The sequence below is a fragment of the Varroa jacobsoni genome, unplaced genomic scaffold, assembly GCF_002532875.2.
Source record: "Varroa jacobsoni isolate VJ856 unplaced genomic scaffold, vjacob_1.0 scaffold_855, whole genome shotgun sequence".
Lineage (NCBI taxonomy): Eukaryota > Metazoa > Arthropoda > Arachnida > Mesostigmata > Varroidae > Varroa > Varroa jacobsoni.
In genome coordinates, this window is record NW_019213757.1 from 113,013 (window position 1) to 139,212 (window position 26,200).

Sequence of the window (26,200 nt, forward strand, 5' to 3'; positions counted from 1 at the left end):
ATGTAAAAACGTAAAGCGTCAGCCCCATAAGTTGCAATTAAATCGAGGGGGTCAACAACATTGCCAAGAGATTTAGACATTTTCGTATCTTTGTTCAAGATCCAACCATGAGCCAATAAATGGTTTGGGCTGCGGAGGTATATATATATCTTTTTTTCCTGGAATAGATTTCATTCCAGTCTCCTGAGTAGGATAGAAGGATGTTAAAAAGTACGTAGGCCTGTACGTACCTCTCTTCCACGCACTCGTCATTTTATAGGAAGCAAAAAGCAAAACACTGAATATGTAACAGAAGCAAACCTAATAAACCAGTAAAAAAGTTTTGTGTTTAAGCGATTAATTGCTGTGAATAATAAAAAATGACCACTGTTTATTTTGATAATAGTACTATTTTTACTTACCACACAGCGAAGTTATGGTACTGCTTTCCTCGTGGACGAATTTGCGTGTAACGGCCTCTTCCATAATTTGCTTTACCTGAAAACAAGTTTTCCGCAGTATTTTGGTTTTTAACCATCGCCACTAGCAATTCAACGTGTAGCAATATCGCCTATCACCACTCGTTACTTTTGACCTTATTCCTTGATTTGTAGTGAGCAGAATCAAGCTTTTTCGTTGCGAAATCATTGTCTTCAATTACCGCTCAGCGGAGCTTTGTAGCTCCTACTCCCTTTCAGTTTGCTCCGCTATTTATGCTAATTATATTTGGTAATCCTCTAGCCCTCTGGAACAACGGTCACGAGAGATTTAATCAGTAAGGACATAGCCCTTTAGCGTCCTCTTGCCTCTACCATTAAACCGCCCTTGACTCTCGGACCTCGTGCTCCTCAACACAATCCTTTTACGTGCATGAACTCCTGTTACTGAGCAGTCTCTCGCAGCATATTAGGCTCAAAGAAAGGAAATCCAAAGGCACAATCCTGCATACATACAGGCCCACCTCGTCCCACACACGCGAGTACCGACCACTTGTTGCAGCCATCGAGATTGGGCCTTAGCCCTCCCATTATATTAGCCATATAACGCCGCAAGCTGTTTTATTGGCTGCGCAGAGATATAGGGGATCAAGCACATTAATGCAAACATAAACATAGTTCTACTTTAAAGTGAATTCATCTACGGAGTTTTTCAATTTGTTATAGAAAGGCATCTTATTTGGTCAGTCATCTCGGTCAATGACCGCCCAGGTTTTTGTTGACCTTTCACAGCGGAAAAGATCAGCCAGTGATAGTGGCGAAGCCGACGCTGGCCTATACTGTCAGTACAGGAATTCCAATTACGTCAATTTTTGCGCTAGTGCCTTCCCCACAATTATATCTTATCATAATTTTTTCTTACTCTTTCAAATAAGCAAGCGGGCCACCAAGTGACATATTATTCATTTTGTATACAGTACGGATAGATTAATCCCTTGTATATAAAAAATGAAAAAACGATAGGTCAGGCCAGGAATGTAGGTGTAGTCTAATGCTTTGCCTAGTAGCTGCTGAAGGACTACCTCCGTTGACAGCTGTGCGTCAATAGCACTGTGCCTCTATTTCCTATAGACGTATAGATCGGAGAGGAAAAAGATGTGCTCGGCTTAGGAAATATACTCAGACATCAAATGTAGCACAGAAGAAATGAAAACAAGAACTTTTCGAGTTTGTGTGGCGGGGGGGGGGGGGGGAATATGTACATGAGATAGGCTTTTGCTTCACATCGATTTTTATTAGTATCGTTTTCATTGAAGTATCATCATTTAGTCATTTAGGTATCAGTTAGGACAAACGAGTCTAACTGAATCCTATTGCACTCTAACATATGTTTGTAAGCAGACGCGTCAGAAAGAAAAATTGCAACCATAAAAACTTCCACAGCCCATTTGATCCTGTCATAAAATATTGCACTACTTATTTTATACAATAGCCCATAGCACTCCCTGCCATCATTCTACCTACCTGATTTTACCTACCCTCTCTTTTCTCTCCCTTCCACTATTCCGATCTGTTGATTTTCGGGCCCCTGTCGGGCGGGACGCTTACACCCCTAGATGTAATGGAACTTATAGTATCTACTATCAGAAATCATCCTTATCTTATACACGTTTACTGTCATCATGCATTTAAACAATACTACTACGGCAAAGCTGGTGAACAAAATAATGGTGTCGAGTGATATTATGATTATTATACGAGGTTTCATTCCATTGATAACGTGTTTCGCTAAGTTGCATGTATTTAATACTCTTGCCGCTGCCATGCGCCAGATTCTTATAACGCGTTCTCTTATATTTAAACTCTACTCTATCATGAAGCTATTCTTTGTTCTTACCTCTTTTTTAACAGTCTTCAATAGTCGATCAGACACCTCGACTTGCTCAAAAGCGTGAGTTTCTTTAGGCGGTCCGGCGCCGTCATTCGTCTCTGACTTATTTCGGAATACTCCGATGAGACGGTTCCGAGCCACGATGGGTTGAGATGGAGCTGGTGCTGCTACCTCCTCGGTATCCATTCAGTCGGTCTCTGCTTTATGGTGTTTGCCGCCACTAACACGCCGTTTGTGTCTAGCCTGCCTTGCCGTGTCGTGCGTGAGATGCTGTTGCCGTTGTCGTTGTTGCCGGTTTCGTTGGAATACGCGCGCCTCGTTCGGACAAGCACACAACAGGGGCAACAATAGACAGGGAACAAACAGTGACAAAATCAACTATTAGCTGATCAGCTAATAGACAAAAGCGGACCACACCGTTACTTCTTACTTATTCCCCCTGCTTCATTAAATCCACTCTCACTCGTTCTCCGCCTATCACACTGCAGGGAACTGCTGGCAACTGGTAGCAACGGTCAATCACCAACTGTTAGTAACGACTGGACAACCACGACAACAAAAGAGCAAAGCATAATCGTCACGAGTCTACCATCAGTTGACAACCAGCCCGGACAACTGGACTCTGATCATTAATCTAGCATCATTCAAAGTCTCTGGTTACTTCGACAGATAAGTAAGCGTGCAAACCTCCTCTCTTACTCGGCTGGAGCCGTCACTACACTTTGCAAGTACCACGGCCACTATCACAGCTTCAACGGCATCACCAACAACAGCTGCAGCACGCACAGTATCACCAGCCACGATTGGAGCGAATAGCAGGAAGTCACAGCAGCAGCTGAGAGCTCTGCCGTCTTTCTCCTGTAACCACCAGACACCCGACCACCAAACTCTGTGGTAGTAGTCCAGTATATAGTGACTAACCAACTCCCGATGGCTGCACCTCTGACGTCAACTAGATCCGTCAACGGATCTCGATCGACTTTCGTGACAGCGATGCCCTTGCGTTGAGCAGCGCACCGTTAACTACCAAGTTACCACTGGCTTCGCGTGGTAACACCTAGATTAAAGTTTCGTTGCGTACAACTTAAGCGTATGGACTGCACATAATGGCAGCAAATGGCAAACCTCTTTAAATAGTCATGAGAAACGAGCGACTACCTCGATCACCGAAACTAACACTACAATGTGTTGCTGCTACTGCTGCTGCTTCTAACCCAGTCTAGATGGTGGGTGTGTCGGTGCAAGCCCCGTCACAGGGGCATGTAAGCTCTCTGCTCTGTAAACAGACCAGAGGAAATATCAGAGCCAACTACGGTCACACGGTCAACTCAACAAAGATCCACACTCGCTTTCTGTTTCTCTCCTTCCCTTTCTCTACATTCAGGGGGGCCCGCGCTGTATCACGCCGCCGCACTCGCGCCCCATGACGGCTCACTGTTTACTAACAAAAACGCGGTCGACGTCGATCAGCTGGTCGGGATTGGTCGGCGTTTCATGCATCGTTCAGTGCCGTATCATTCTGTTAACCTAGCGTTAATTAGCAACAGAAAGTAGATCGAATTAAGCGCTAAGAGAAAACGTGTTAGAGTCTGAATCAAAGTCGTGTTTGTAGTGCGAGGAAGTTATCGGAAGGAATGTGAAACACAGACACAGTGGAGTTTTACAGGGCCTTCCAAACGGATTCGATTTGGTTTCAAGTTGATCTAAGTGACTGGTTATGACCTGAGTGTGGAAGTCCACAGTAATCTGCTTTTTGGTGGTGGCAGAAACTTCTCTATAGATTAATGAGCTGGACATCTATGACCGAGTTTTTACTTCAGTACGTGCGTATTTACCCTGTGTTAGGTCTGCTTAAGTTGCTCTCTTTGAGAAAAGGCTCGCCGACGTCTACAAGCGCATAATGAGTAAGTTGAACGCCGTGGGTGCCAAAAAAGTGGCAAGTTGGTTTCCCATAAACTATTCTGCGAAATTCAATGGCTAACAAATCTGTTTGTTCATTACTAGGGAGTCTGTATCGCGCCATTCTGTAATTCACGCCCCCGGGACATACTTCATCCGATTTTTCTGTGAACAGGAAGCCCAGAATATTGAAAGTTTAGAATGAAAATAAATATAAAATATATTAATGTTATGCAGTTGAGTGTAAAGTAAATTAGCATACCCTATTCCCTATCAGTGTTAAGTTCTGTGCAAATAGACTATTAAATTTGTTTAAGCAGAAAGAAGTTTGACTAATCAAAAGTAACATTCTCATGCAATAATATTTTTAAATAAGCTTACCAGATGCCGAAACATGTCTTTTTGACAGCCTAAATTAAACAAACTTACAAAAATGGTGGCTCGAGTTTTCTCTCAATTTAGCACTGACATTGTCTTATCTATGACGCAATAAGTGCAAAGAATCCAATACAAGTAGTCAACTTAGTAGATAACCACAATTAGTTTACATCTTGAACCACCTTTATAACAATAATTTTTGGACTAGGAAAAATTATCTACAAACTATGTAGCCTTAGATAGCCCGGTACGTTCGTAACGTGATTCCTAATTATGGTCGTAGATATAGAAACCCGAACAAAGCTGCAAGCGCATCAACAGTCGCTGAGCCAGAGTTGCATCTTGGCGAATATGTCCAAGCTTCCTTAGTATTAACCGATCTTTGACATCGCAAAAGCACCCTCATGTCTACCGCCTACAAATCGCTTTTCATTGAAACTTCCAACACCAGTGACATTAATTTTTTCATTCCAAATGAGTTAACGAGTATATTGCGAAAAAGTGAGTAAAAATACATCAAATATCGGAACACATACCTAAAATTCACGTATCAGTTCTCCCAAACAAACTTTGACACACCGTCTCTTGCCCACCACTCGGGTCCACCGCCACGACACACATTTAAACAGTTACTAAGGTTCACACTTTCATCAGATTAACAGTTATAGTTCCAAAGTCAATTAAATCTTGGCACTTCAGCTTTTAAAAAGAATGGCCATTATTTTAGATTTCGAAAAACCCTTTGTCGATCACCTGAGGATACCAGTGTTAGTTGTCCGCTTGAGACTGCAATTGTTTATAGCGCTTATTGTGGTGAACTGCACTTACGACTTTTGTAAATTTATTATGGAGGTACTTGAAGTGAAAAAAATAAACTCATTAACTGAAAAAAAAACAATTATTTGTCCTACTTATTCAGTTTTCATCAGCATAGGTTGAATTCTATGGATAGTGTATAGGGCTGGAACCAGCGGGTCTAGTTAATATGTGTAATCTGTGTCGGCCAATACTGTGTTCATCACAACAGTACAATTTCATTAACTTGGTTGCACACGAAAAGGAGGCAGTACGGGAGCCGCGTGTCTTTAAGTGTTATGTCGCCAATGGCTAAATCACTATCTTAACATTGTTGTAATCTGGTTCCTAAATAGCGAGCTCATGGAACATATTTGAAAGCATGTTTGCACAAAATTGTGTGATCGTAATGAACCGTTTATTCCACTATTAAATGTCTGAAACAATGCCTACCGAATCAAGTACCGGATGTCACACTGGAAGCATTTAATACTTCATATTATATATATGAAGAACAGATTTTATATATACAGAATTATATACAGAACAATTTTTCATCACTGTTATAATAGTTAAGGTATATATCTTTATACTGAAAGTCAAGTAAATGTTTTCATAAACACTACCTGTTCTGTGGCTTTTGAGCTAAGTCCCTGCCTGTAAGAGGCCAAGGATAGCTATTTTAGCGAAAACCATGGATATTAGATATTATGCTCTAAATAAAAACACTTTTACGACCTCAGATCGCTTCATGAGTATCAATCATCGCAAGTGTTTCAGTTTGTCAATGTTGCGTTGTGAGTGGTGTTATAACAACACAACAGTACAATTACAATTCTTAAGAACGCAAGGTTCACAAACAAATATGAGATCTGTCTTTTTTCATTTATCTTCTTAGCTACTAGTACTCACTTGAGCGGACGACTCAACCTCGGCCAAATCCGCGAGAGTTACCTGAGGGACATGCTTTCGATCTTAGACTCAATTGAAGGGTCGAAATGCCTAGTTCGAGACGATGAACTGACGGGACCGTCCTCCACAATAGTCGAAATGCAAGTACTCAAGGTTCGTGTCTTGCCGACGAAATGCACTAAAAGCAGGCGTAAAAATCAAATGGTATATGATTATACAGAAAACGAGCTAAATCGATTATTATTAAGGTTATCAGCCGGTCTGATTACCGGTTAGACGTGGTGTCACTTGGATACATAATCAGTTGTGTAGTTCTTACTCTACTAGAGCAGTGTCCAATTCAGCTAACAGCAAACTGAAGCTACTTTGTATGTAGATTTGTGAAATGTGTACATTTTTCTTAGAGAAGCAGGACAAATATCATAATAAGAGTTCTTCAACGAAAGTTTATTATTCTATAAGCTACCCGGTGAGAACTATCTGCTTTCCAAATTAATATCAATATGCATTGAGCGTTGAGACATTTATGTTCTCACAATTGGTTTTAGATGAAGGGTGTGAACCAAACGATCCGATCAGTGATCCCCGGGATGAATTTGACAACACAGGCGCGAAATATCATCTTCCTGATTAGACCCCAGCTGCGCCACATGGACGTGATCGCTGATTGCGTAAAACGGTATATATCCAGCTTTCGGTATAAAGGTCAGCAGGGGAAAAAGTTGTAAACAACAGTCCAAAAAAAAAGCGATTTTTGTAAAGTCAAATAAAACAGTTGACACATCGATAGATGCAGATATTGATTTTAAAGCAAAAAAACTGGCAAACATTTAGTTACAGTTCTTTTCACACTCATTTTCAGTGACGAGTACAACAAGTGAATCTGGGAATATATTAGGTGGATAGTTATATGAATCAACGAATTTCTTAAACCTTTATTTATATTTGAAGCCGTTATTCTCATTCAAAATGTTATGCGTGTATTTTTATTTCGCAAAAATTTGCCTACTTCTACTCAGCTTTGCTCTTATTACTAAGAATAACATGAGTCTTGGCTATGATAAAAAGCCTTTTCGAACAATGTGAATATTTTCAGCAATAATTCAAAAGCATACTCTTCAGAATGCATCTGATATACTCCATGATTTCACCTATTCTTTTACTATAGGACACATCGGGGTTGCAGTTCATCATCTGACATCTCTTTCCACATTATATTTGTACCCCGAGATTCATATCTCTGCCGGCAACGTCTGGAGCAATACGGTGTCCTAGGCTCGATACAAATTCACCAGTTACTCGTCGAGGTGTTTCCCTTGGACTCGGATCTGATGTCAATGGGCCTTGAAAATTTGTTTCGAGTGAGTAAAAAATATCGAATCAAAGTATTTTTATGTGCATATATATTTTTTTTTGGAAGGAAAACCTTATGAGGTATTATGTGTACGTAACATATAGAACATTTTGTTTTTTTGCTATTCGCTTTCACAAGTGGTTATCAATTTAGGGACGATTTTACAGTCTGTTTTTTCGAAGTAAAATACGAGTTAATGAAAAGATGCAGATGCCCAGTTTAAGGAACAAAAACTCATTCCCAATACAGTTAATAAATTCATATTAACTGTAAAATCTAACATATTTTTCGTCTTGTGTTGCAAATCAGGTGTTTTTTTGATACAATTTTCATTTTTGATACAAAAAGGTGGGATGTGTTGAGAGGATCTAAACTAAAGCCAGTATTTCAGCTACCGTCGAGTCGTTTATCATGGGTCATTTTCTGACTTTTGGCACGTATAGTCTACACATAAGTGCCTCATAGCATACATTTTTTTGTTTTATGTAAGACTCCAGGGCTAGAGTTGGCCGAGCTTCTATCAAAATAAACATTATTTAAGAGTTACCTTTCATTTTCCCCACAAATTTAGTGTCTGGCTTAACTTAGCACCCATGATTGAATAACTTACACCATTCCGAAATTTTTTCGGTTTTCATTACGATATAACATGCTGTTAAAATAGTTTTCTCTGACTATTAGGTGATTAAATTAAGTATACAACTGAAGATGCAGCTCGTTAAAGACCTTAAATTTGTTGAAAACAGAGGTCAAGAAATACAGCGTTTAATGGATCTTATGTCGTTTGCCCCTAAGTTAGCTATGATATATTACAAAACAACAGAGTCTGGTTTGCGAGCGTCTAAAGTTATGACTGATTTTAAAAATGAAATAATGATGAAGAATATGAAAAAAAATGAAATAAAGAACTCATACAGAAGTAAGTGTAGAAAGAGCTTCTTAAACAACGAAAATCAAAATAAATAGCACGATAAAAGTCTGAAACCTTCCAAAAAGCTTGTTCACTTATTTTAATTATTTTCACCAATTTTATCAACCGGCAAAAACAGCAAAATCGGACCCTAAAGAATCACCATAACACAAATGAATAAAAGCGTTCTAGGTGTTTAATTCAGGTGTTAAATTTCAATATTTCAACAACATCCGTAATAAATAAATTTTTAAATTTATTAATTATTACTGGCCAGCGAATTATCCCAGAATATTCTTTTGGAAATGCAGGAGTGCATCATAGATAATGACCATCGGCAATTGTTGGCAGTTGCCCGCGCTGTTGGGATGCTACAAAGTCTTTTTGGCGTGGTACCCAACGTGAGGGGTAAAGGACCTTTAGCTCAGCGAGTGTTCCAGCTTATGCTACGGCTCAGGTGAGTACGCACCTTATTTAGTATTGATTAGGTTACAGTGACATGCAATGTGTATTCTTTCTTCCCTTTGTCCCAGGACTGTTGACTTATAAGCATTCCCTGTGCTTTTAAGCCTCTTTATTTAACTCTTAAGAATCTGTTTGGTAGTTGTAAAAACCGAGCAGTAACAGATCGCTTTAACATACGTGTCTACTTTATCTGCTACAGGAAGGAGCTATCGGGAAAAGAAAGTCCGGCGGTGTCGCAGATTGACACACTGTTCCTTTTCGATCGCTCCGTCGACCTTCTCAGTCCACTGGCAACTCAACTTACATACGAAGGACTTCTTGATGAGATATATGGTGAGTTCATAAATAACAACCTTTATTTTATTGGACATCCAAAAATGTAGTGAAAACCAGCAGGTATGAAACGTAGTTTGATGTAATTATTGACATAAAAGTGACTCACGTCGTGGCTACAGAAATATGCTAGATTTCTTCTTAATGCCTTTTCTTTCAAACATGTCTTCTGCAGCACTGTATTTAATGGTTTGATATGATCAGAGCTTTCAACTGAGTTAAAGAAAATTATTTGTTTTCCTTGCTTTTTTTGTTATATTTTTTCACTGTCGTCTTTACAAGCGATTACCTTAGTACCTGCCCTAATGTTGAGGAAACTCAATTTCCTGGCCTTTATATATTTGCACGGCTTTTTATTTGATTTTATTTATATTTGCACAGGTTATACATTTTAGATATTTGCATGGTTGATTTTATTGATGAACAAGTAGTGTGTATGAATTTATGGTACACATAAATGAACGGTGAAGTCGAAAATTAAAAACAACATCTGTAATGTATGTGCAGTTATTAGTCAATGTACGATATGGCTATGAATGAGCTTGATCGAATGTAACTGTTACAAACGCAGCGATCTTTTCGGATGAAACGTCTTCATTCGTTAAACCTGCCACGAATTATAGCGATGCATTTTACCTAAACAAAAATGCAACGACAAGCGCCAATGAAAGAGGATTTCAAATGATGTTTTATTTATTAATATATTTTATCATCATAAGGAAGCATCTTTTTTATTTAATGACGTTTCCTTTCCATTCACCTTTCTATGAGACATGACTTAGCGTACAGTTGATTAATTTGTCGTCACTAATTGAGGCAGTGATTGCGTCGGTTCTCATGACATCCCCTACAAATCGCCATTCTCTTCGGATGTTCGATTTTTCTTTTTACTTTTAATAGTTTTTACTTCTAAAAATTGAAATAATCGGCCATAATTTTGATAATTAACGCCGCCGCGATTGACTTGGGGACTCCTTATCATCTCACTTTTAATTTTGAATGACGATTTTAACATTTGCACTCTCTCACTTCAAATTCTGTACTAGTTTGGTTCCGTAGCCACTCTGCACATACATAATTCGTATTTGCCCATTTTTTACTGTGTTCATACATAAATCCTATGCATAGCAAAATTTTTAACATATAATTATTCATATATTATAATTCACACTAATCATCATAAGTAGAATATTCTAGATGATGATGATAACATCTAAATAATCGGCGCTTTGCGCTGAGCAATATCGCTGTGTTGTGGCGTATCACTTTCACTCTTAATTTACTTCACCTTCACTAAAGAAAAGAACATGATATAAGAAAGTACACAAAATACTTGTATAATATGTAAGTGGTAGCCGTAACAATTGCAGCTCATTCAGTATGCAGAACTAAAGTCGAACATTATTTTTTGCTGTTTTTCGCATCAGTTGGTGATATCTGTGCCTGTAACATATAGTTAGGTATATGTGTATTTGGGCGACGGAACGGTGTCGCCTGTTCATCCGTATTACAATCAATCTCTACTGTTGGTTTTTCATTACTTGTATCATTGATATTTCTTAGTTTCTGTTCTGCAATTACCATTTACTATAACTTAAAATGCGTTGCTAATTATAGTAAAAGTGAGCAGACAAAGCTGGTCTTTGGAACGACGTTTCATTGATTATGTTTGAACGTTCTTCAAAAAAAAAAAAAACAACGTCGGTGCGTTCCTATTAAGACCAGACAGACAACAATATGTTGTTGTTATCGATATATACTTATTTATTGTTCATAGTTACTTTTTGTATTAGCGAAGATCACATTGTGTCGGGTTGCTCCCTATTACATAAGTAGATGTATTATAGACATTAGTATAGGCTTTGCCTACGGCATTATATAGACGCAGGTGGTTTGTATTGTTTGTCAAAAATAATCAGTCTGTGAAACGTTACGCTGCTGTCTACTATCGTAATGAAATTACGACAGCAGAATTTTGTTGGTGTGTAAGTTATTGGAGGAAGGCTGTGCCACTGGAAATGCCGACGAAGAGTGTTCTGTGCATCTAAAAAAGTACAGATAAGGCCTAGAGGCGATACCGGGTGCGGTATATAGTAAACATGAACGGGAAACCAAATTGCTTTTCAGTTCACTACATTTTCATGCAATATTTTTTCTCATGTCAAGGTCTTCAAATATATGACGCAATGATTCTATGGAAATATAGAACAAACTTATGCAGATATAGGCTAATGAATGCCGAACAGGCAGTCAAAGTGCATTTGATAGAGACGCCAAGTGTGACACCAAAAACGTGAGATATGGTCTCAGTATTATTGTATTTAAAAGGTAAATGTTGCAAACATTTGTAATTCTTTCTGGCTTTCTTGTTGTCCCCGTGATAGGTACAGTATTTGCATGCTAATCTTAGGGGACACGTGGTGGCCTAGATTCGAATCCAAACATAGACTCATATCGTCTCTTGCTATTTGATGGAAAGCCTAACGAGAATGTCGGACTTAAGTCCGAAACAATCAGGGTCGTTTGATGTAAGACGCTAGCTATCTTTTTCTCAGCAGAGTATATACGAACCTTGCCTAAATTGAATGTAAACATAAAAAGAAAAAAACTGAAAGCTGAAGAATTTGCATCGGACACTATTTAGTAGGTGGAATTGCGTGAGCACACAGAGGTAAAGCAAAGTAAATGATATAGTAATTAGACTTAATTAGTCTGCTGAGTGTTCCTGTATTTCTTTTTTTTAACCAATTGCGTCTGTACTTCATCACTTTGTATGTGAATGATGTGCAGTGTTGAGGGACACCAGCTTTATTCTTGCTACTTGCGGGCAGGACGACATAAGCAGCTTCGAAAATGCAATACTTGGTTGGTTAATAAAAAAAGTGATTAATAACCGTCGATCGTTACACATTGTTATAAAAGACTAGTTAAGAGGGCGGTGAACACAAGGAAACCATAACATACCAAATCATATGATTGCTCTCTTGTCTTCAGACAAAAACATATGTAAACACATCAAGCATCAGTATAATAATGAATTCGATATTATAGTTTCTTTCGCTGCTCCGCGAAGTTACTGAAGTTGATATTTAAAAAAAAAAAAAGATAATATAGTAATACTTGCTTGTAATATAGTAACATTTGCTTGTTGGGGTCATTTATATGCTTAATGTTTTCAAAGATGTTCCTATTTTTTGCTAGATAAAAGGCTTTTTTACCGAACGACATCCTCTACTGACGACACAACATTATGGTCCCCACGAGTAGACCTCCATTTTTTGAATGTTCGAACTCCACATCCTTTAATTACTGTTATCAAACAAAAATATTTAAAAAAAAAAAACGGCTATATTCAAGTATTATCGCTTTGTATAGCAAACTGAATTCACCACGAAGAGCCTACACTGGTATAATCTTATACGTTAATTACGCTCCCATTTACTGTATGTACAGCAACCTTGAATATATGCATCTATATAGTGAAATTTTATAATAATTATTACAATAATATTATAACGCAAGTAACCATTTTCCGTTATCTATCCATAATAAATTATATAAATATAGTTATATATATAGGATCATATTTTTATGTTTATATCAAAACGAATCGAGTGGTATCGAGTTTGCGTATCACCGCCCTATTTCCATTTTTAGCAATCTTTTCGCTTTTAATTTTGGATACAAGAATAAACAAAAAGCTAAAAAATGCCTAGCACTGTATCGTATTGTATCCTCTTGTATGCCGTGTCATAAGTTATTCACCTTGTCCACGGACTATGCAACATGTGTACATACCAGATTCCTATGAAGCTCTGCTAACAAGCCTTTCTGAATCAATTCTGTAAATTCAAACCGAATCAATGGATATGTTCATCTATAACTAATAGTTAAATCTGTGCTCTTCTTCTAGTTTTACCTAAACCTTGCTTCGCTTCAGTAAATTAATCAGCCTGACCGACCGTGTTCCGAATCGTTTACTAGAATGTCAATATTTTTTTTTTCTACATCTGCTATGACAGATGGACACTCAATTTAAGCTCAAGTGGTCGCGAGCCAACACAAGGCCAAATAGGAAAACACTTTAGATTAAAAAACTAAACATTTTGATTGATTTACCAACAAAAAGGCTGACAGACCCGCTGATTGTTTCTCTTTCTTAACTAAGTTAAAGATTGTCGTCCCACCCGGAGGTATCCATGATGTGTTGCTATTGTTTTTGTTATAACTATTATGTACCATTCTTAGTATTAATGTTACTGTTGTTATCAATTATGGAAGACCAGATGACATAATGGTGCACCCGGCGCGTACCCACAGACCCTGTCGCTTTTCTACTCTTCTCACCTTGCAATATCTCCTACCAGGTGCTGTTGCTGCTGTTAGTTTGATAGAACTGTTTTCTCTCAGATGTTCGGAGAATTTCAAAACGTGGATTCGGACGAGAAGGATTCGTATGCGTTTAGACAAGCGTTGACGTATGATCTTACATCGATTGCAGTCTTAGGTAGGAGACAGGCACGATAATTACAACTCTGTTGTTGCAAAAAGAGTAGAATAAGCAAACGGGGTTCCTCGTTTTTGTTGTGGGCGGCAGATCGCGTCTAGCAGTGGCAACAGCCGGCGCTTTCCTATTTGACGAGCCGACGCCCGCCCTGGCGTCCTGCGGGACCCGCTGGACGGGCGAATTTGCCCTTATTGGCGTCGGTTCGTGGGTACAGCTGATCAAGGAGGCGTTGCTCGCTCAGTTCGGACAAATCGTCAAGTTCGAGCTTCCGCGCTAGCGGTATCTCGATTTTCCCTTCGATATCCTTGATGAGAGGGGCCTTGCAAGACGAGTAAAGCATCTTCACTTTGACTGGATAATTGCCCGCAGGGATTGTGTAGATGAAGAACGTTGACACAACCTAAGTAAACTCATACACAATAACAAATAGGTAGGAAGAGAGAACATGCGTACCAAATAAGTATACCTTTTAGCGTAAGTATTTTTGTTTGCTATCGGATTAGCATGGTGGCGGAAAACAAACGACAGATAGTTTGTAAAAATGTTATATGCAAACAGCAGTCAAGTTGCAGCTCTGTACAATCTCATGATTAATAAATAGGCGGTAATAGCAAGTCTACTCATGCAGCCTCGGATTAAATTACGTTCCATGTAAATAAAAGTCCCACTACCTAAAACGAACAATGGTGTGTGCGTTCCTTAGCGAAAAATTGCTTGGAATGTTTCTGCCTTCGTTAGGCCAGACGTAAGCCAAACTTGGTTTGTGTTGCCTTTTGTGAATCTATCTATCGCCAATAATAACTATAGGTTTTATCTGAATCGAAAAAAACAACTGACTCTGTTATCTCAGAAGAGTGGGAACGACTAACGCCGTATAAGTGCTGCAAGCCACTTGGTGTAATTCATAATGCTTCGCAAGATACCCACATAACACCTGGCCTTTCATCTGGCTGTTCTTTCTAGTCGCATAGTACTTCATGTTCTTTTTACTGTTGGCGCTATTCCACTGATGCCTTTTTATCCGAGCAGATCGCAACGGGTAATAGTCTTCTATTCTCTATGCATATCATAATTGCATCATAATAAGTTTTCGCGCTTAGTATATATAAAGATGCTAGGAACACGCACATATTGCTACTCTGGACCGATTAAAACCGTCTACTTACACTTTTACTAAATGCTATTCATTTAAATATCGCGTTACCGTTTTACAAATTATTGTACATCAAGATACCATCCATCGTATTAATATGGTTGATCGATAGGTTAGTAAAAGACGCTACCATATCACTGGATCCTTTTCATGATGCTTGTCCTATTCTGGCTAGCACTCGGGTTGCTGTTAAGCAGAAGTCGAGTGATAGCCACTAGCAAAAACCTCGTCATAGGTGTGGAATGAAATTAAGTGACAGCTAATTTTCCTACAATTTACAACATCTCAATAGACAGGAGAAGTGTGGCAATGTCATCTGTGTTTGGCCATACCGATGGCCCACATACGATAGCCTGGTTAATTGACTAGATGAGTATTAAAAGGAACCATACCAACTGAACGAACTATTAAACAACGACACATAACGATGACTATGACACGCGGTAGAGCAGCAACGAAATGGTAAAAAATGGGTATTGGGTTTATTACTCACCCGTTGGTTGTCGTGGATGTGTTTAAAGCTAAATAGATGATATCGGGGCTCTCCCTGGGGCACCCTGGAGGTCAGCTCGTCCGCAGAGCCCAACATACCTCGGTCGTGTACCACCACATGCTCATTGCCAATATCAATACCCACCTAACAAAAAAAGATAGGCTTAATAATTGTACCTGTTGTTACCGATGGGACAATGCTCAGCAAAAATCACTCCGTTGAAACAAGAGTCGACCTATCTCGATTTAATCATGCTAGCAATGTATTAGTCAAGTAAATTTACAAGTCTTTTCGTCCGATCAATCTAAATTTACTCCCTACCTGGAGGTAGTTAATTTTTCCTTCTTTAAGTGAGAAGAACCCGTCAATAGCTTCATCAGAGATAGGCAGTTCGAGTCCCTTGAGCGTCTGTTGCTTTGCATCGATCCCCACCGAGGCAAAGCTCTCATTTAGCCTTACCTGAAACGTAAAAAAGCAAGTTGCGCAAAGTGTCTCCCTAAACTGAACATTTTCTTCAGTTGTACTATTTGTTTATTAATCGATAATCTTAGAAAGATATTGAAAATGAAATATACACACGTATCGTAAAACAGGGTGCCACTTAATTTTCTAATCCAATTGAAATCTGAAGTAACGCTTTTTTATTTGATTATTTTTACAATTGATCTTTAAGCGTTCACACTTGAGTACGCTTTATAGAATTGTTTAAAATCATGCAATCGAGCAGTGGTACTCACCTCGGCGAGTTCTCGTTCAGTGTTTGTCATTGGGGGAGGAGCGTTCTCGGCTCGAAGATGCGCTTCGTATCCAGCAAGGGTCGCGTCTTCCTGCAAATTTATTGCGACACCTAATCACGTATATACTTTCATAATACATAAAGCAAGTAACATATATCCTGATGACGACAAGAATAAACTTTGGTCATTTTTAGAACCTGACGAAAACACTCCGTATGAAGAGCCTCGTGGTGCCTAGAACAAACAACTCTGCCATTATTATTATGTGGAAGGGCTGGATTAGTACGAAGAAAGACAGGTCGGTGGTGGGTATTATCTTAAGTGCACCCATGCACCATACCGTAGTTATAACAATAACCACTGAATGGAAGTGAGCGCATAAGTTACAACACAAAGTTTTACCTTTGATGTGGCGACAAACTCTGAATCTACTGCGAAAGCTTTCTTGAGCGTCGCCTTCGTCGAAGCGTATAACATCTTGAGTCGAACAGGAGCATCGTCAGGTGAAAAGCTGATCATAAGCCATTCGCCGTGTTTATCTAGGCGGAAGAATAAGAAGCAGGGCTGGCGTTCCTCCGTTAGCTGGGGAACGTACCTAACATGAGCAGGTCACCGATGTTCCGTCGAGTTGGCGTAAAATTACATGTCAAACAAACGTGTGCATTAAGAAATCGACCAAAAAAAGAGAACACAGTGTCGGCTAGTTAGTGTCATATAACAGATAACTGCAATGTTTAACTGTTCTATAAAAGTACATCGAATCCATTGTAAAAAGCTGTCCGTAGACAGTTAAAATGATGCTCTAAGAATGATACTATGACTCTATTCTGAAAGAGAACAGAGCTATAGTACTACTGTTATGTCAACGCTGTAAGATCTTGTCGCAGCCCTGTTAGATAGTAGAGTGCAGTTGACACGTTTTTGTTTCGTATCAAATTAATCTAATTGAAGTTACGCTAGAAACAAAATAAGTCCGCCGAGCTGTACAACTACCACCAGTCTCATTAAAAACACAATTTTTCTTAATTATATACCCATAATTCTGTTTTACGGAACAATATGATCTATATCTGACGTATATATAGATTATTGTTCTGCTGTTACGCTATTGTAACCTCTAGCTTACCAACGTGTATCATCGCACACCCATTCAAATTCTTGAAATTTTAGTCATCTCGGCGGATTCGAATCGCAGCACGATGACTAATGGATAATAAAGGACAGTATCTTCAAACAGGTTGCACATAAGATTGGGCTACATTTTTAGTGCATGTAGGTTATCTGAGAATGCAATGGCGTATCGGTTATCAATAATACCTGAAAATGTATGTTAATTGCTTTTCATGTTTTTCTTTGTTCTGTGACTCGTCAATGACGAACGATGACATGGCGATTTTAACGACTTAACAGATAAAACGCCATATTGGACTAACTGACTCCTCAAGCTGTTTGACGTCTGGTCATAGTGATACATGTGGATAAGTTGTATTTGACCACAACAATAAAACAGTCTGTGTTGAGAATTCTGTGTTTGCTGCTATCCTCTTTGAAACACAACCAGCTATCCATACAACGGTGATAACGATTACAGACATTAAAAGCAAACAAAAGCAATCGACTCAAGGTTTTTTTAACAGCTATCGAAAGTGTAAAGTGTTATATGTTGAGTAGAAACGAAATTGGCGGCAGCTACTGAAGCGGCTCCAACAAACAAAGCTAAATGATTGACTGATCAGCAGCGGTTGCCAACCGCTGTTGTTTTACTATTGGCTATTTTCTTTAATTTCTTGCCTTAGAGCTTTCACGTTGAAGAAAATTCTTTATACTGTATCAATGGACTTGTATGACACAAATACACGGGCGTACTGATCAGATGCATGATCAGGTTATGTCCGTTTCCCTCTGGCTCTGCTGCAGAAGCCGTTCACATCTATGCTATAGGTAATGATCGACATTTTCCTAAGCAACGATTTTAAAGCGTTCCTATTGATATGCGCCGACTGTCAAAAGAATTTCTTGCAAAAGAATAACAGTTAAAAGTAACTTTTATTCTTTTGCAAGTTCATCAAATATACATAGACATCTAGAATGTGTAGTGACAACAATGGAACCTAGGATAAAGATTCGATGTCACAGTTGATATGGCGATAAATTTGTTGCTGGGTGATGCTGCATAGTAGTATTATTCCAGTTGATGCTAGTTGTTACGGGGACATGCCGTCTGCTTGGTGATCCGACGGGGTTACGCTGGATTGTACTGGCGTTGCTTCCAAAATAATCTGATCGGTCGGCGTACTTTCAACAAAATGGTTGCCCTATTAATGTCTTGATTTAGTTGTCAACTGTTGCGACTTTAGACAGTAGTATGGAAGTCATGTAAGGAAACAAATTACTAGTCCCTGCCATAACAAAACCAGTACAATGGGTGCTATAGAAGCAACAATTTCGTTCTGTTTAGGTTGATTAGTTACATTTTTGTGTCTTTGCTGTTCCGCGCATTGCTTTAGGAGAAAACAGGGCTCCTCTTTCATACGATAATCAATTTTCTTCGATAATATATACACGAATACCTCAAAAAGGCAAACTCTCTATTAGCATTAAAAATGCATGTAAAAAACAACGCGGTGTACGTCTCTGCGACCGACACACGAATTAGGCTAAAAGAATTCATAAATCGAATAATACAAATTTCGGTCACCTCCCATATCAAGCAGTCACGAACAACATTGCCACGACAATCTTAACAGAGTCTTTACCGTGGTGCGCTAAAGTAACGCCTATTTCAGTATTGCGGTCGATGTGGTCTCCACAAGTGTACCGCAAATTAAGTCCGCAAGTGTTGATGTCTGCTGGTATTCTGCAAACCGCAGCTATGCATATCGTCACCCCAAGGCAACGAATCTTGCTTTGCTAGGTACAAGTTTATTCGTTCAATAATCGTCTAGACGAGGCCGACCCAGGCTGTTCTTCACTTCCTCAAGCATCTAGTGTACGATTTTATGTCTTCCTTTGGATTGTATGAGATAGTGACCAATTAGTAAACTATTTGTGTGCTTAGAGGAAAGACAGTGGCATGCCAAATGCGGGTCTCATACTATCTTTACAAATATTTCTCAATATTGACGACGAAAGCGAATAAGGTTATTTTTGAAAAATACCTTAAGTCTATATACAAATAAAGTGTAACTGTATTTTTTAATAAACTAGATAATTTTCACTAATGCTTTCCTACATTTAACAACACCAATTAGTAATTGTGATGCCATTAGGCTTTGACGAGCCTAATGGGCCGGCTATTACGTGCTTTTAGTCTATTAGATACCTAATACATCAGGAGCGATTAACTGCAAATAACAAAATAAAACAATTTAAAAGAAAACAGAAAATAACAATTAATACAAACAAACAAGCCGGTAAGAAAAGACAAGAAAGAGTCTTGCCAGGAATGAACCGGAGATGCCCATACAAGTGCGCCGATTTTTCTAATAACTGAGATTTGATTAAAATTTGTACAGACATTTTAAAGATGCAAAACAAAACTCACTAACGAGCACAGCAATAGTAGCTCAATAAGTTAAAAAAAACAAACCAATTTTGTTTTAGGTTATGCTAGAGTTATCTGTATGTTGTCTTATAAAATCCTTTGACTTATTGCTAGTCGTTTTCTGCTACAGTTTCTTGCAATCTACAGCATTGTGTGCCGTTCCCACCTCGAAAACCTTGTGGACCTACTTGGCAAAGTCAGCTTCCCAGTTGTTTTGAATGAGTAACTCATCACGTAGGACAAGCTGTTCAGTTTCGATAACCACTTTGAACACCCGGCACTTCGGAGAATCTCGGGCTTTAGCAAAGAAACGGGCCAGCGCCTCATTGGGCACAATGCCTGTTTGATGAGACATACCAATGGCAAACTATCTCTACCGTCTTTTGTTTTGTTTGTCTGTAGTGCTTTCCTTTTGCCACTGATATTTCTCTAGCTGTCAACGAAATTCAATTTTCAACCACACTGTTTTTGTCACGTTAGGGAGAATTTACTGCCCGCCTGCGCTTGATGTCGTTATAGCACTTATCAGCGTTGTCGATGTTCTATCAATGAACAGGCAAATTGGCTAACACTGAAACAATGGTCCACCACGGCTGATTACTGTTGTTGTAATACACCGGCAGCGGCATAGGCGATTCGTCGTCACATACTAGAGCACTCCCTCCATTTAGAGCGTCCTTATACTAGAATTTAGCCTGGGAGACAGGCACACCGCAGTGCAAGATGAGAGAAAAAAGCAAGCGAGAACCGACTAAGTGAATGAATGCATTTTACGGATGAAATAAAACAATAAGCCGCTCGAGGAGCGGGCGGTCAGGCGGCTCTAGCAAGTTACAAAGAGATGAGAGAGACACTACAACGCTAGACAAGCAAGATAGAGATGGAAATTTCGATTCCTTACCTTAACCCATTTTTTTTTAATCTGAAATCAATGGTCGTACAGAAGGGAAATGTGACATGGTGTTCAGTTTGTATACTTATGGTATACGATGGTTATGAAATGGAACCTACTATAACAATCACATGTTATTTCTATATCAAGGACAGAGGAAATTAAATAATATGTAATGTATATATATTATAGACTGATGTGAAGGCAAAGAAAATTAATTTTTCGAAATACTTTATTCTTTTTTCTGTACCACTGATAACATTCGTTAGGGATTCATACCTGTGTGCAGCAATGGAAACATATCACGATGATAATAATTCAATTATTATTATTATTATTACAAACTTTGCAAACAATATGACCAAACGAGACAAATTAGCACTTAGATAAGGAATACTGTCCCTCTGATAGCTTGTAGTTGTTCTATCCGTGTGCTCGAATCCGCGTATAGACATACTTTGTTTTGTGCTGGAAATCTAACCTACCGGGCGTAAAAGTTGAAATATAGTGATAAGGAATATTTATCGACCCTCATTTCTAGTACAGCATAATTTACCATACATTTGTTTTCGTTTAATTTCTTGCAGGAATTCGCAATAACATAATTAGCTTGCCGGGCCAAAAATTTAAGGAGGAACTGGCAAATCGAGACGCCGACGGAAGAGTCAAGTTTGTTCTTAATTCATCTGAGGACCTTTTCGTTGAACTCAGAGATATAAGCTTTACAGCTGTTCGTATCTGTCTAGTTTTATCGAATTAACACTGATCATTGTTAGATTCAAAGTTATAGATTATATCTGACCTATGTATGAAAGCTTACTGTTGGCAACGTTAGCTGTTCTTTGGGGAATGAAGAATAGTACAAGAAAGATGATTATCGTTCAAAACAGGTTCTGATACAATCGAATCAAGTTTCCGCTATAAAATGGGCAGTGACAGATCTCGTTTGGTATTTTGTGCAGGTGTGCGGTAAGCTGAGTCGTCTAGCAAAACAGCTGAGTAAAGAAGAAGCCGAACATAAAGAAGCAATAGGGTTACCAGAGTTGAGAGACTTCGTCAGCCGTCTGCCGAAAATTGTCGAAACAAAAAAGAGCCTGTCTAAACGTAATTATCCCACAGCGCCAATCATAGTTCATATTTTCGTCCTTTTATGCTAGCGTCAAACATATTTGAGTTTATAAACCTGTACTCCATTTGGCACAATATTTAGAGGGGTTAGAAAATAATTTGTATTAATGGTATAATAATAGCAATAAATGTGTCTCAAATATGTACACATATGCTTTGTTTTGTAGATTGTACGATTTCAGAATTAGTTCAGGAGCACATTTCGCAGCCGTTGTTCACGGAAACAATTTTCTGTGAACAAGAATTCCTTCGAGGCGATGCTACAGCCGACCAGCCACATTCGTTTATTGAAGACTTCATCGTCAATGATGGACCCCTCATTAAGGTCTGCTTGTTTTTCTGTATTGCGACACGTAATTTACTTTAACATTATTCATTGAAATAAAAGCTTAATTCTACCCAAACATCATTTCTGCAATTTCGGGACGGACCACGAGATTTCAGCAAATTCCGAAATCTAGTAGCATTTAACTTGAAATGCCTATGTCTGAAATCGTGGTACCGCTGCTAGGACATTTCGCTGTATAACGAGATTTAAGTCAAACGAAACCTTTGTTCTACAAAAGAAAGGTGAGGCCTAAAAATTAGCCGCTCTTGTTGGTTGATAATCTCGATTTTCGTTGAGGTAATTTCCCTAGCAGCTGCTTCAGCAATCCATTCAGCTTTAATTTTTTTATTGTTTGCATTAGGTTATCCGTCTCATCTGTATGCACTCATTGACTACAAATGGACTTCGACCCAAAGTGCTCGAGCACTATAAACGTGAGGTATTCAATTTATGGCAAACCTAACAGTATAATAGTAGGTTTTATAGTTGAAACGAAAAACGCATATACATGTATATATAAGACTGCGTCAAGCAGCTGCCTTCTTTCTTTAAAGGTTTGTTGAGCCTGTCAGTTCCTTTGTGAGGTACGGGTGTGTTTATATTTGATAATACAGAAGGAGTCACATTTTTTTTAAATAAGACGTCACGTACGTTACACGAAATTGTTCTAGTGACAGAATCCATCTAATCGTTATTAAAGTTAGGCCGACTAAATAGTTTAAGGAAACAGTTTACTACGGGAACTTGTTGCTATTTAATTTCAGTGGTCAGCAAGTTTTCTTTCTAGTGTGCGGACCTTCGCAGTAGTAAACTTTCGACGCAATTGATGTCGTTGCTGATAATTTTATTTTTGCAGATTATTCAGCAGTACGGTGTTGACAAGCTCATCCTGTTAAAAAATCTAGAAACGTGTGGTCTACTTCGTGTTTATCAGGGATCGCAGAAGGGGTGTGTATTTTTGATTCTTATTGGATAAGAGCGTGCTTCCAACTGGTCTGCAAGCGTCAGCACGCATTCTGCCGTATGTGATGTTGTTTTGGAGGGTTTAGACGTGTCTAACGTTACAGAATTGTGAGATGCTCCTAGGGAATTAAAAGAGCACCAATGGCATGTAGCTCATCAAACTTGTCTACCTATCATTACGTATACAACCCCACCTTCAAGTGTGACATGCGTTAATAATGTGTTCCATTTTAGTGTGTTATTCTTCTATATTTTTTATAAGCGCATATGGTTTTGCAGATTTGGCAGGTTATAACCATCAAAAATAGAAGGCTGCAAGAGGCGAAGTGATTACGCGCGCATTTTTCAAAAGAACTTGCTGAACACACACTACACAGACACATATAGATGATAGATAATTTTCGTTCAAACGCTTTAGTTTGAATGCTCAAATCACAGGCGCATTTAATCGCAGTTATTACTATTAAATTAAATTTTGCTCTGCAGCGTGTCTGCTCTAATGAAATGTTTGGTAATTCTTTCCTACAGCTCTTCAATTCAAACATTCGTAAGTAATGATGAATGACATGCTGAAGGTGTGTGTTAGATTGTGTATTTAATTCGCGAATTGATTTGTAACTCTCAACGGAAATTTTAACTGCAGCAAAACGAGCTAGTTCGACGATAGTTCTAACACGTTTCTAACATTTACCAGGTATGGAATGATGCTAAAAACGCTCAAATTGACCTTGGACAACGCGGGTGAAATAGAACCAACCGACATTACCTTCGTTCACCAAATGTACGCCCCGCTAAGTGTCCGCCTCTTACAGTTTTACGGAACACCAGGATGGAGAGCCATTACCGATGTACTTGAGGTTAGTTAGATGTATAATTGATCACAATAAATGGCTTCGTTCATCGTAGGATACTCCAGTATATTTGTATGTTACTTTTTAATACACACTTCATCGGAGCGCATTTTTATAGTTCATTCTAAGCAAGTGCTCATCCTAAACACTCATTATCTAGGTCTTGCCTGGGGCAACTATTGAAGAGCTGCAGGTGGCTGCTACAGCTAAGCTTCAGAGGCGAGGTTCACGGGATTCACTTCAATCCGGAATTGGACTTGAAGAGAAGAAGCTGGCGCTTGTCGTTTTCATTGGTGGATGCACATTCGCCGAAATTGCCGCACTCAGGTGCAGTAGTTCAACATGATGATTTAAGAAAAGCTCTGACTTCGCCACAGCAGACTGCTCATCTATTTCACCATATTTCGGCTATCATATTTCGTATTCATTGCTATGCAATGCTTATGTGTTTTGTTTATTCCTGATAAAGCGCAACGCGTATCAATGTGCTATTTCAAATTAGTAAAAAAAAAGGAAGATATAAGTGTTACTTATAGGTAGGAATCCCATTCCAAATTTCGCTGACTTATGACCGGCGCACGTATGCGATCCTATGGCTATTTTACGAGACATATTAATGATGTCTGATTAATATGATATTGACAACGAAAAAAGGCAATCAAAAAAATCGGCATATTTCCTTGATTGGCTTTTGGTTTATTCCAGGTGGTTGTCTCAGCAAGATGATTGCTCAATGGAATTTGTCGTCCTGACAACAGCCATTATTAACGGGAACACTCTTATCGAAACTTTGCTCAGTTAGTGTCCTTAACTATCCCTGATTTAGTACTGGCCTTATATAAAGCACGCTTTACGAAGATTGTCACGTACATACCGAGTCCATTCAAAAAACGCTGAAGCTTTCTTTTTTAAAGTTCATGTGAAATTCATTAAATGTGCAACCCAAGCACATGAATAAACTGTAATATTAAAGCTAATAATAAAAACAGTCGATGTCGTCGTGAAATCATTTCTAGATAAAAACAAAGTAACCTACACGGTGCGATCCTTCGAGCAATTAAGCAACACGTCAACGTGGTAAGAAATAAGCGCTTCGTGTTTGCTGTGATTCGTAAAATATTCCGTGATACTTTAACGTGAAATAGATTGGCATTCACGTATTATTGCCACCTTAAATAATTGAGTGATTTTCTGTGCGTGCTCATCCATCGTCAGTGGATGATTGAACTAGAACAAGCGGTACTTAAATCGGATCGAGCTTTGTAACATGCCAAATTAAATCTGTAACCAATAGAGGCGTAAAAAACTAAGCTGGTAACGAAGAGTCGACTTTAGGGATGCGATACGAACATTTTGCGCCAATTTATGAAAGCTAAATCTAGATAAATAGGGAAATTATGGAGAAACATGTGACATTTGATATCTGTATCTTATCCCCAGCCGTTATAGACGTTCCTCCGTGCGAAACAGACTTAAAAACCTATTTCTTACCAATGTTCATTATTATCAGTACGATTATTAATACCAGATATTTATTCTGCCACTAGTATAATATATATGTAAATATATACATATATATACGAAATAAATAATGTGCACATTATCTTTGAATAGATAAATGAAAAATAAAAAGTAGATGTATTTTAAAATTACCATTATTGGAAAAATTCCTATCTTTGTTATTTTTAGTGGCAAAAACCACCTCATGTATACGTAACAGATATTTTTAACTTTTTTAGAAGAGATCTTTTTATAGCCGAATCAGCCCATTTTGAGAACTTGGAGATATCCTTAATACGTATTTAAAGCCCAGCTTTTGCACGCTTCTAGCTACCAAAAATTACTTTTGAATCTTTCAGTGCAAGTTTTATATTCAACAGGCATTAGAATCACAAACCTTTGCTTGAACCTGTATCAGCTACGCTACTTTACAAAAAAAGTCGTACAGGCAGTAAAATTCGGAAAATCATGAAAGCTTCTTGTACAATAAAAGTAGCACATCAGCAAAATAAGACCAATAACAGAGATGAAAAAAAAAACAATTTTGAAAGGAATCAGCGCGGGTACAAATTGAATTGTTGAGTATCTCATATAAGCGTTTACTTATAAACTTATTTAAAGCTACACGCTAAGCCATCATAGCAAACATTTCTTCATAAATATACTCTTTATATATGTGTATAGCGAGGCAAAAGTATGGTTACAGTGGGCTACGACATTTGTCAATACATGAGAGAAGAATAGCCTTCCA

General features: G+C 38.5%; 3 protein-coding genes across 4 annotated transcripts in view; 1 reads left to right on the forward strand and 2 right to left on the reverse strand.

The window, feature by feature from the left end:
• The window catches only part of tbc (trabuco), a 44,401-nt gene extending 41,156 nt beyond the window's left edge, over positions 1 to 3,245 (reverse strand). The window contains exons 1-2 of the mRNA XM_022840284.2: positions 2,314 to 3,245; positions 402 to 477 (exon numbers count right to left, since the gene is read on the reverse strand). Coding sequence (XP_022696019.1) covers positions 402 to 477; positions 2,314 to 2,493 — 256 coding nt within the window. The 5' untranslated portion in view covers positions 2,494 to 3,245. The remainder of the gene's footprint in view (positions 1 to 401; positions 478 to 2,313) is intronic.
• Positions 3,246 to 3,752: 507 nt separating this feature from the next.
• On the forward strand, positions 3,753 to 25,607 carry car (vacuolar protein sorting-associated protein 33A). Its single transcript, XM_022840289.2, has 14 exons — positions 3,753 to 4,211; positions 6,278 to 6,444; positions 6,840 to 6,970; positions 7,460 to 7,652; positions 8,867 to 9,012; positions 9,220 to 9,353; positions 21,267 to 21,409; positions 21,642 to 21,783; positions 21,975 to 22,132; positions 22,497 to 22,574; positions 22,992 to 23,083; positions 23,793 to 23,955; positions 24,110 to 24,276; positions 24,655 to 25,607. The coding sequence occupies exons 1-14, from the start codon at positions 4,208 to 4,210 to the stop codon at positions 24,749 to 24,751; spliced, it is 1,815 nt and encodes a 604-aa protein (XP_022696024.1). The 5' UTR covers positions 3,753 to 4,207; the 3' UTR covers positions 24,752 to 25,607.
• Positions 10,019 to 20,519, reverse strand: LOC111264402 (twinfilin-2-A). Of its 2 annotated transcripts, XR_002682843.2 has the most exons (7): positions 19,976 to 20,519; positions 16,646 to 16,838; positions 16,244 to 16,333; positions 15,828 to 15,965; positions 15,507 to 15,650; positions 13,701 to 14,260; positions 10,019 to 13,195 (listed from the first exon to the last, which is right to left on the reverse strand). XR_002682843.2 is itself a non-coding variant. In XM_022840290.2 (6 exons), exons 1-6 carry the CDS (start codon positions 20,140 to 20,142, stop codon positions 13,985 to 13,987), a joined length of 1,008 nt encoding a protein of 335 aa, XP_022696025.1. In that variant the 5' UTR covers positions 20,143 to 20,519; the 3' UTR covers positions 10,019 to 13,984. The 2 variants fall into 2 exon arrangements, 1 of the variants encoding a protein (XP_022696025.1); XM_022840290.2 differs by having other exon boundaries at positions 10,019 to 14,260.
• Positions 25,608 to 26,200: the final 593 nt, after the last annotated feature.